The sequence below is a fragment of the Labrus bergylta genome, chromosome 11 (genome assembly GCF_963930695.1).
Source record: "Labrus bergylta chromosome 11, fLabBer1.1, whole genome shotgun sequence".
Classification (NCBI taxonomy): domain Eukaryota; kingdom Metazoa; phylum Chordata; class Actinopteri; order Labriformes; family Labridae; genus Labrus; species Labrus bergylta.
In genome coordinates, this window is record NC_089205.1 from 1,159,082 (window position 1) to 1,171,240 (window position 12,159).

The 12,159-nt window shown below is 39.0% G+C and overlaps 1 protein-coding gene across 11 annotated transcripts in view; it reads right to left on the reverse strand.

Annotated features, from left to right (window-relative positions):
• Nucleotides 1-12,159, reverse strand: part of rap1gap2a (RAP1 GTPase activating protein 2a) — a 73,279-nt gene that overhangs the window by 10,910 nt on the left and 50,210 nt on the right. For 6 of the 11 annotated variants that reach the window (XM_020644557.3, XM_020644556.3, XM_029279470.2 and 3 more), the window contains 6 exons: nucleotides 8,748-8,832; nucleotides 3,424-3,459; nucleotides 1,689-1,721; nucleotides 930-962; nucleotides 593-814; nucleotides 383-486 (listed from right to left, as the gene is read on the reverse strand). In XM_020644557.3, the coding sequence (XP_020500213.1) occupies nucleotides 383-486; nucleotides 593-814; nucleotides 930-962; nucleotides 1,689-1,721; nucleotides 3,424-3,459; nucleotides 8,748-8,832 (513 nt within the window). Of the gene's footprint in view, nucleotides 1-382; nucleotides 487-592; nucleotides 815-929; nucleotides 963-1,688; nucleotides 1,722-2,241; nucleotides 2,299-3,423; nucleotides 3,460-5,566; nucleotides 8,356-8,747; nucleotides 8,833-12,159 lie in introns of those variants that run through there. The other 5 variants (XM_065960033.1, XM_065960034.1, XM_020644555.3 and 2 more) reach the window with 3 other exon arrangements.

Here is a 12,159-nt window from a genome sequence, read left to right on the forward strand (position 1 = left end):
GCCTTGAGCATTGTGAGTGCAGGCCTACGTAGGAGGGGGGACAAGGTATGGGCAACTGGGCCTAGTGTGAGTGTGCCCTTAGCCTTGATATTATAATTCACTTGAAACACCTTGATATAGGACAAAATGGAAAAATATTTTTAAATTTTGCCCAAAAGTACCACTGACAAGCAGAAAAACATCAAAAACATCAACAGAACAAAGAATAAGAGGAGAGCTGACACGTTAAAGATTGTCATAGCCTGAACAGAACTGAAATATGGGTCATTCAAGAAAGGGCAAAAGCCAATATAAAGGATGTTATGCAGATATTTTATTGCTATAGTAAGATGTACTTTACAGTCTGTAACATAAAAAATAGACTGAGTATTTTTCTTGTTACCTGAGCATGATGCGTAGGAACTCCTGTCCCTCAGCCTCCTCGTGTTTCAAGGACATGATGAGGTTGCCTATGCTGCTGCCAGTGCAGTAAAAGTTCATGTGTTCCTAGATGTATAGGTGTAGAGAAGTGTGATAGTAAGAATGCAGTTCAAACACCAACAAAAAGATGAAATACATTGCTAAACTGACAATAATACACAGGCCCACAAACCTTGCCAAGAAAATGTTTGCGGTATGCCCGAGCTGTCCCGTTACACTCCAGGCGGTAGCTGCGTCCCTCACCAGGACTCATGCCTTCTCCTTCATCCTCCTCTCCACAGAAACTGGACTCTGAGGAGGAGGGACTCCCTGCTGGTGCGTCCACATCCTCTATCCAGTAACCCCCAAACTGAGGCAGGATCACCTGGGGGTATGGACCACCTTTCTCCAAAACCTTTATTACAAGAGCCCAGGGAAGGAGGTAAATAAAAAGAATAATAAAGCAATACTTCCACTTTTAATGTATGTGTATGTACTTTTAGTGTATTATGTGAGGACAAATAACTCACATCTTCTATTCTTGGGTAGGGAATATAGTCATCCTGTGAAATAGAGAACATACAAACAGTATTAAAATGACTACTTTAAATGTAGCTTATCTTCATTTATTTTCTCCATAATGATAGTTGACAAGTTGAAGTTGTAAGCACAGCCACAAACACAGTCAAAAAAATGGAAAAAACAACTTTTTGTGCCGTATGGAGTGTCGGACAATGAAGCAACAGCCTGGTATGCAGAGTCATCAGCAAAAATCAATGAGGACGTGTCACTCCTTGAGGATATCAGAAGCTGCTTTTTCATTCATTAGCCCCTGAGGTTCAGGCTGCAGGACTCTATCATTAAGCAGTCTGCTAGCATAGCACAGCTCTGGTGTATGACCTCTAAATACTGCTGAGTCTGTGGCTCAGAGACCACACTGCAACAAAACAGCAAGTCATTCATATTGTGCAGCAGCAGGAGTCAGGATTGTGGCAGTTTAAGAAAGGATGAATTGACAGTTGGAGTTTGTTCAACGTTTAATCAATCAGATCAGGAAGCAATTGATTTTGCACAAAGCCCTGTAAAACTGAATAGCATTAAGAGGAGTGTTAAGAATGGGAAAACGATGAGACAAGATCAAATGCATGGACAATGGATGCATTATTAGGAGGTGATAAAGGAAAGAATGCAGAGAAATTGAGGACTAAATAACAATAACAACAACAACAACAACAACAACAACAACAACTTATGAGTTGTGTACTGGTGTATCTGAGGTCTTGTCACACCTTCCATTTTTTGGTCTCTTCCGCCTTAGGAACCTTTTTAGTTTCCGTATGCAGCATGAGGACGGAAAAGCACAAAGGTAAAAAAAAAAAATGCTATTTTTATTTGTGCATTAAAAAAACTGTGCTTGAACATGACATTCTCATTCTCAGGCCGCATTGTCTCTGTTGGCAGGTGACAAATAAGTGAGTCATGCTCAATCACTTTCCTCAAAACATACACACACACTGTACTGTACACGGACACATTCCCACAGGTAACAGTTTATCCTTCTCTCTTCTTGGATCCAGCTTCCACACATGCACATTCATTTCCTCATTTGCCACAACCTTTCCTTTAGGACAAAGACTGCTGTTTTCTAAATCTACTGTGTTTTGGATAAACAGTATGGAGATATAAAAATTCAAAAAGGATAATTGGCCATTTAGAGTTCAGGACCATTGACACAGTTTTTGTAATCATGAGCATGTGAGGAAACAAATTCATTCAAAATGTCTGAACATAAAAACGTAAAGATAATGACTAAATCATGTGAGAAAAACAGACTGTACAAACCAAACACATGAGCCCCAATAAACACACGCACACAGTCTGCAGGCAATGGTGTGTATTGGTCTGAGTGCAAATTGATTGAGCAGCTGTTATAGTCACAAGGTGATAACAAAGACCCAGACAGAACACAAGAAGGAGGAGGGAGGAGGGGTGGTGGGGGCGCAGTAAGAAGAGGGAGGAGAAAGGAGGGAAAATAAGACATCGGTCAACAAGGCGACCTTCATCAGCACCATCCAGAGTATAGCATTGTAGCACACTGAGCGCTGAGGTCCAAAAGTGTATTTATACGAGGCAGAGCTACAGACAGCGAGCTGATGTTTGTAAAGATACAAGTGAGCAGGTCCACTGGTGAGCCCTCGGCCCATAACCCTGTTTCTAAAGACATAAATAAAAAGACAAATTATCTTGTGGGGGCCGTGTTTTAGACTATCTTAAGAAGCAGATCATTAAAGGTTTATTGCCTCAGCAACAGCACAGTGTTAAAATACACTAAAGTTATCGAAAAATTATGACTCAAAATGAGAGACTATAAAATCAGGGAGACACTAAAGCCAGCAGCATTTCTTCTTTTTTGTTGGATAGTTTCATGTATTCAAGGGTGGTTGTATAATACTGACTACTCAAAATGGATTTTTCTTAACTTCTCATCTTCAAAACATTTCCAATGACTACATGCATGGTTGCTGCTCAGTTCAGTTAAGTTGGGATCTAATTGTTAATCATTAACCAGTTTTATGGTTAAATTATGCCCTCACCTCCTCTTTCTACCTTGCTTTGGACACTTTCCCTTTTAATCTTTCCATTGCCTAAAACTTCTCCTCAAACCTTCTTTCTCCTCTATCAACCCCTTTCACATCTCCATTGGTCCCCCCAGTACTCAAAGCTCCATGCCCTAAGGGGCCGGGGTAGGGTTCATATAAGTTGCATGGATGGATTCCTTAAGGAAAAGTTCTTCCAGTCTAGAACTTTCCAGTGCTATTATTCTGTTCTATGTCCCCAGCATGTCTTTTATCCAATCTGAGCAACAGACTGATCTAGGCAGCAGATCTACACTGATTGAATCATTAATCAGAGAGGGAGGATGGAGATACTGAGATGTTCATAAAAGGATGAGATACAAAGATTAATGAAGAAAAGAACTGGAGTCACAGAAATTATATTAAATTATAAATAAATAAATCGTACCTGCATCCTCTCCAGCATATCAAAGAACTCTGCAGACTGAAACAGACAAAAACAGGTCATCATAAAAAAACATGTTAAAAATACAAAACACTTCTAAGCTTTGAATTTTAGAGCACCATTGTCACCAACTCAGACATCGCTGGCTCCACTTCAAACCTCACGATTTCTGTATTTTAAGGTCTTACTTCTGCAGAGTGTTGACTGCAGCACATCTTACCGACCATCTACTGCATACAATCTCCTTCACAATTTAAAATTAGATGTGTCAAGAGGGCAGGGAAGGGGAGATACTTTCCCAACAGCCTCTCACACCAACATGAACATTTGCTGATAAGAAACCACTTCCTCAGAACGTAACAAACAGACACACATCCTTGAGTGCATTCACACATCCTGGCCTCCAGTGCTTCCATCTCAAATAAACAAGATATGAGGGCACTTATGGTCTACATGCTTTGTGTCCTCAGATGTAGGTACATGTATAATGTGCCTGCACACTGGTTTAGACTACACAAAAGATAGATAGTTAGATAGATACTTTATTGATCCCGAGGGAAATTCAAAGCATCCAGTAGGAGGTTACAAAGACGTACATGACATGAAACATTTGTTACAAATTAAACCACAAAACCGACGTCCCCCCTCCCATACATATATATTAACCCCAAAAAAAGATTTGAGAATACCCCTAGAAAAATATATTTTTTTTAGCGATGTTAAAAAAGAAGAAAATTATCAAAAACCAGACATTAAATAACAGTCAGTGCAAACATTAAAGGTGCAATTTAAATAATTTATTATTAATAATAATAATAATAATAATAATAATACAAATATATAATAAAATTGTGATAATATATTGCCTGCATCTTTATGCACTCACACACAGTATACGGTATGAATGACAACGAATTCAACTTCCTAATAAAATAAATCTGGTTTAAAGGAAGAAATGCACATAAAAGCGTTTAAAACGTGTGCAAAGCTACATCCACATAACCCCATGCTGTTAAATTGCAACTTGACCAATGAAAATGAAACACAAGTTAAATTTAGTGATAAAACAATCAACTGCATTAACTTACATTCTCTGACAGCCAACACCACAAACTACATATCCTATTCCACTTATCAATGCAAGTCAGGGGTTTTGCACACTCAATGGCATCATATAATCTGCTAGCTTTTTTTATTCATTATTTTTTAAATGTACCAAGATGTGAGTGAAACTGTCCTTGCCATTGACAGTCAGAGTTTAAAAGTCACACTGATGCAGCACTAATATGTGTTTAGTCACACCTCTCCGTCTTTCTGCTTCACTGTCATTATAAAACACAACTTTGTCTGTATTTGTTCAGTCTCATGTTATCCTCTCTTTCCTTCTTTCCTTTTTCTCTGATATTATTTTCTGTTATCTTCTATCCTCCTTGTATTTCTTGACCTTTTCTCTTTTTCCCCTCTGTCTAAATCTCTTGTTCTGTGTTTAACCTCCAAACCTCTCTCACACCATCCAGACAATAACATCTGCATCTCTTCTCAAACATCCCACTGGGTTGTAGATGTTCTGTCTCAACACAGAAACTTGGCAAGCTGCCTGCCTGTCAACTTGACTGATTGACTGACAGTTAGAATTCACTGTGTGAGTATGTGTGGCTCGATGATGGAGCCCCAGCACAGATATCTTGAAGATTTGCTGAGATTCCTGTACTTATTTATTTGATACATCATGTATAATGTTTTGGATAGTCACTGCATTATGAACCATGTGGGAATAAATCTGCTAGGCATGCCATTCCAATCAAACACCATCTATTCCTGCAGCTAAACAACCCTCAGTGACTGATTCGAAAGTCTTCACTGACCAGACAACACATGTTTTAAAGTCTTGTAACTGTCAAACACCATTTAGATCTTTACACTACAGCACATTTTCAGAGTACTTTGTTACATTTAGAGAACTTAAGAATACAAAATGCTTTAAAACAGGACCATCATGAATATGGCCAAGACTGAATATCAGAGAAGTACGGGGGTTCCTCTTCCAGCTTTTTCAGGCTGAAGACATTTCTGTCATTTCAGTTTGAGCAAGCTAATAGCATTTTAAACCTGTAATAGCATTTGTTAATGGTTAATGCAAACTTACCCTCTCACAGCTGGCTAAACATCTGAGTACTTGTCTCCCTCTTACTCTTACCTCCCTTCTACATGTGGCATTTTGCCTTTTAATGCAGAAAGCTAAAACAGGAAAGTCAAGTCAGGCTGCAAACTGAATCATATGTAAAGACAGAACAGGTTATTCCAGTGTGCCTGTGTTTACCCAAACAAATACACACACACACACACACACACACACACACACACACACACACACACACACACACACACACACACACACACACACACACACACACACACACACATTCTCTCTCATTCTGAGTCCAGACCTGGGCCCTCATGTCCTATCCAAAAAGGGAATTCAACAGAGATTTACTGTTATCTCTAAATGTATCTTTCCTTCTTTCACACACACACACACACACACACACACACACACACACACACACACACACGCACGCTATAATAAGTGAAAACAATTTTTTTTCGCTAATAAAAGCTGCATGCCTGCTGCAGAGAGGTTGATATCAAAAGACGTGGTTGATGAGGGGGGTTTCCAGGGGTCAGCAAACTGACCAAAAGGAATCCCTTCATACAGTTTCTCATTATTGCATAATCACAGTTCCTGAAACGATGTCCCTCTTTGTCAAAACGCCACACAAAAAAACCCATAAATACATAAAACACACAACATTTAAAATCTCTGCTGCACTCTAAACTACATAAACTCTTTTTCAAATATCATCTAAACTTTAGAAACTCCACATAATTCCAATGCTGTGCTGTATCTCAAACACTTTTGATATTTCTATTTTTCTAATGATATTTAACAATAATTTTCTTAAAAACACTTTTACTGTGTGACTTTTCCATTTCATTTACAGCATGCTGAACATGTACTACAAATAAAAATGTCATGCTGTGTAATATAAATACATATAATGTGCAAATGGAATGGGAAAACAAAATCTCTGTATTCTGAATCCTTAATGTCAATCCTACTCCTTTTCACACACATTGCTCGCTTTCTGTTGAATGTGTCAGCTGATATTGTTAATGAGTCTACCACTGAGCCACAGCCGCCCCTTCTGCTTGATGATGACTATCTGTCGATTAGAGCGTTATAATCCCAGCAAAACTATGACTTACTGATTTATAATCTTTGGAAACACATGGAATAGATAACGGATTTCTTCCTATTTCAGAATTATTTCTTTCATAAAATACATTTCCAACAATGCATTAGGTTTTTGTTTGTGGCCTGAGCACATTTTCAGTCAATCAGCTCTTTTTCTGTGTTGCCACCGTGAGCCTTCTTTATTCCTCCTGTGCCTCTGCTCCTCTCTCTGCTAGTTCCCCCTGTGTTTCTTCAGCAGATTCAATAATGATGGCTTAGTTCAAGGTGAAAGTGTCTCTCTCTGGCAAGAGCTGTTATCTATTTCATGTACATAGTCCTGTTAATCCGCCTCCCTGCTGTCTCCTCACTGCAGCAGGAAGACAGAACACATTCTTCAGCTGTTCAACAGTTGCAGTGTGGGTAATGGATGTGGTAAAACATCATTCATACAATCTCATAAAGAGCTTTACCCATATGTGTAGCAAAATGTTAAATTTCATATTGCTGCATGATTTGGAGGGACAACCTGAGAAAGATGATGTTGGATTTGTTCAAATGTTTTGTTGAATTGTCTGAGCTACAGCTTTGAGAAAAAGAAGACAATCCTGTGCACTCAATGAGACCAGGTGATACCTGACGAGAAACCATTCGTCCTCTTTTTTTTGCTGCTTTTTTCTAATTGCCATGCACCTGTAACAGCAAAGTGTCCTGTGATGACACATTTTAATTAAATATGAACATTTCTGCAAGCATAAGCCTGAGATAATCCCTGACTCCTTATTAGCCATAGTAAACCCGGCCCAAAAGACTTTTAGTCTTACTAAACTGCTGGAAGTAGTCACTCTCATTCCTAATTCATGCATTCATTCACAGCTCTTAATGCTCATGGCGGATACTTGTGACTCATATAAAATTTGAAGATAAATGTAAATGCAGATGTGAAGTACACATTTGATGAGTTTTCAAATGTTGTGATCTTATTTTTGCTTCCTTAAAGGCAGTGTCAGTAGCTTTTATACAAAGGTATTGTTGCTCAATCATCCCGTGTGTGGTGGTGACTGTGTCTGCAGAGACTGCAGAGTCCTCTGACTGGATTTTCATGTTTTGGTGTGTTTTCACTTTACTTGAATGATTCTGGTATGGGGAGCTGGAGTGTTTCCCACAGCCACTGACAGCGAACAAGTGAGTTTAAGAGTGGATATAATTCAGCGATTGGAAGCAATTCAAGCCAGCGAATATGATGGATGTGGACTTTGTGGCAAAGAACAGATGATATAATCACAGTGGGAAGAAACGGCAAAGGGATAAAGCTTGTGTTGGCGGGGAGTTGGCCTGCGATCTGTTGGACAGGAAGGCACCAAACATCAGCAGTTAGCATGGGCTAAAGGGCGGTAGCTTGCAGTAAAGGTTGACACTACGTCCTGCAGGGAGTGTTTGCTTGTGGGGGAGATGACCCCAGGATGAGGGGCCCAGTCTGAATGTTGAGTTAGCTTACAAGCTGCAATGATACACACACTGACTCTTGGACAAAATTTTATTTTTCCATTTCTCATCTGCTCAGCTGTCCCAAGAGTCAGCCTCTAGTTAGACACTTTAATGGTAACCTCACAATTATTGAAATCGCAACTTTAATGTTTGCACTAACTGTTTTTTGATAATTTTCTTCTTTTTAAACATTGCTAAAAAAAATTGATTCATCTAGTATTCTTAAATCTTTTTTTGGGGTTAATATATATGTGGGGGGGGGGGGGGGGGGGGCGTCGGTTTTGTGGTTAATTTATAACAAATGTTTCATGTCATGTATGTCTCTCTCTCTCTCTGGATTTCACTGTGTTCACATTGAATTCACAGACTGGGACACTAATATTACGCCATAGCACAATAGATATGATGTTCAAAGATGTAATGACGGCTGAGATAAGTTACAGCCATTTTGCTGAAATGCATGCATGAAATAATGAGGATTATCAGAATCAATCTTTTTTTTTAAATTCTCCTAAATGTTAAAGGAAGAACATTCATATCAATCTCAAACTGTGTGTACACTGTCTGCATGCCTGTGCACATGCACAATAGTGTGTGCATGTCTTACCTTCATGCTGGGCGGTGCTGTGCGGGGCGGGGAGGGGGGACACTCTCCCAGAGGGACATTGGTGATGTTAAGCAGCTCCTGCTTCCTGGGGAGAAATAAAAAAAATACAATGACTATAAATAAAGTTTATTTCTTTCTTTCTTTCTTTTTATTAGTTGGCAGAGGTGATAAGACAACATACAGTTGGCATAAGAGTAGACATTGTACTGTGGTCATTTCTTTATTTTTAATGATGAAAAAATGTTTGACATTTAGATTTATGGTGTTTATTCATGTAATCATCATGGTTTGCTCTACACCGTTCAGGGGAAAAGAGGAATCAAAGGAAAATCCTTAAAAACTGTGTGATTTACATAACTAAAACAAAAGGTACAAGTATCTTGCAACAAGTGGTAACTTACATCCTAAAAGAGAAATAACTAAGAATCTTAAAGTAGCTTCATTATGAATCATAATCCAGCTATAGCGACGTCTCTTTTTCCACAGCTATGAGCTCACTGATGCTAAAAACTGTGAAATAATAACCCAGCTAACTGAACAACAAAAAGCTTAAATTTTACTGTTTACAACTGACAATTTATAACAGGCAATCTCTAGCTGGATTTTTCTCAAAATATCACAACTGTATGGGCAACAAGATTTCTTAATGTTTTAGCATCAAGCTGGTTTGACACAAACAGCACATTGGCAAGAATCCTTTGGTGTAAGTATTGTTTTGATTCTTTTTCTGAGGCTGTGTACTTCATAGCTGGTTAAACCCAGAGCCATTAACTTAAGAGCAATCTGTTTTTACTTTGAAAAGCTACTCTAAGGTTTCAGAGTGAGTCAGAGAGCCTGTTGGAAAGTTGAGGTATCAGATGGCTCTCTGCTGTTTTAATAAACTCTCAGGAGTCTCAGGGGCTGTCAAGGAGACTTTAAGATAAGTCCCCTGGGGCAAGAAAGCCTCTTCTACTCTTTTATGCTTTTAAGCTCACTCCAAGGCATGAGAGCACATTAATGATCCCTGATGTAAAAGGTTGAGCTGTCACTGGGAGACAGCAGAAAGATAAGCTTTACCCAAGAAACCTGCTGCCTATTCTGAAGACAGATACACTTATATCCAACCAACCAACCACACTCAAATCTTTGAATTCAGACCCTTGTATAGTTCTGAATGGATACATGATGTAGAACTATCAGATTCCATCACTGAGCACTTCAGATTTAACAAATGGAAGGTCATGACAAGCGTTTGAATGGAGGATTCATCTGAAATAAAGATTCTCCTGAAGATAAGAGTCATGAGAGATAAGATCAAACTTCTTCTACCCATTTTCGCTGATAAATTTAATCACCATAGTTTTTAACATCACCTGTAACAGCTTGTGTGCACAGACAGCGTTTTTTTTATGCTGGCAGCATAAGTTCTGCCCCTTCATGATTTTGATTGGTCGGTGAGGGAGAAGTGACACAGACAGTGTGCCGCTTTGTTCGAACAGTTGAACTTTCAACTGAGAGCGCAGCGACAATAAACAGTTGACACTGAGAGCGTTGCTCACCACGAGGACAGTGAGCGCTGCAAAACGCTCGACTCAAAGATGCTGTCCGTGGACACAGGCCCTAAAAGACTCTGTCAATCAATCAGTCAGTCAAAAAGTGTTATCTGGAGACACTTTACAAAAAGCAGGTAAAAGACCTTACTCATTGTTATGTTACAAAAAGCAGGTAAAATACCTTACTTATTGTTATGTTACAAAAAGCAGGTAAAAGACCTTACTCATTGTTATGTTACAAAAAGCAGGTAAAAGACCTTACTTATTGTTATGTTACAAAGACCCTGCCTATCCATCATGAGCACTTTAGCAAAGCAGCAAAAGTTACAGTGGTAAGAAAAAACTGGAAACAGCCTTCACAGGCCTAGGCTGCACCGGGCTTGGAAAGGGATAGGGGGAGAGATGAATACACAACCAATAAAAAACAAAAACAAATGGGGAAGTCACAACTAACAAACAATCTCTGTTAGTCCCTCTACACCAAATTCTCTGTAGGGCTTAAAGTAAAAAAAAATACACTACACCAATTCCCTTATCAAGCATTGGTTAATTTCACTGTCCAGAGGAAGTCATATTGCTCTGATCTTTCCACTGACTCAGCTTTAAACGCACCCCTGTGTCAGTCAGTGTATGTAAAGTGGCAGTATAATAACTCATACGTAGACAAACTAAAAGAGTGATAAAAACAAAACTATGAGCTAAATTAAGGAAGACAATGTTTTCCCCACTGATCTATAAAAAGAAAAAAAGCTTTTTCACACCACTGTCTCTGAGGCAAATCTCTGCTGCGTCTACAAAAGGACTTTGTCTTCTGTATGGGCTTGAGGAAGACACTTCTCTAGCTGTCTGCACTCACTGCACACCTGCACACAGAGAATCCCATAGGAAGGGAGAGCAAACTGTACTCTGGGAGAGCAGGAGGTCATGGAGAGTATGGAGGGGGAAACCTTGGCAAAGTGTAAAAAAAAAGACATGTAGCCAAAGTGCCTCTAAGGTGTTTCAGATTCAACATCAGGGTCTATTGCAAAGTGGGTTTACACAGACAAGGAGGAACAAAGCTGACAGCAGTGCAACCACTCTAAAGGTTATGACAAAGCATGAAATAAACATTGAAAATATAAAATAATCTTATGTGCATAATGAGAGCTAAATGGTGATACTTAGATAAGTGCTTAGTATCTGAAACCAGAGTCTTTGAGGAGTCTAGAAATTCCTTTAGAAATATGTGTCATAATAAAACTAATTTTTTACAAACATGCTTTCCTTGCCAGGCAAACATTAACAGTTTGCATTTTTTGCTTCTTAAACATTTGGGATTACATATATTAGACTTTCACAGCATTGCATGATACCAACACTTGTTAGGAAGACAAAGGGTTAAGGACAAAACAAAGGGAGACTGAAAGTAGTCCAAAGGGTGACGCTGAAGGTCTAAAGGTACACAGAAAGAAGATTTGTCCTCAACCATACAATGTCTTTCTCCCCCTAACATAAAGAGAAGATAGCAATACTTAAAGGTTAGCTGCCTGAGATTATGTGTGAGTCTTGTAGGACCTGACTTAAAGGACAAACTAAGATTTTAGTTTGATTTTAGATTTTAGACAAACTAAGATTTTAGTTTGTCATTTCCATCCTGCTGATACCTTCATTACTAACGGTGGAGAGATCCTGAGATGTGGATTTAAGTCACAAGGTCACATTGCATTCAAACGTCTGGCTCTGAGCAGTCACAAATAATACATATGGAATCAGAAATTTACAAGCAAGCTATATGGGTAGTAGCTGCCATACAGTTTATCTTACTTCATTGGAAATGCTGTGTGAGGAACATAGGGAATGCTGTAGCATTCTCATTTGTCTTCCTCTGACCATGAACAGCA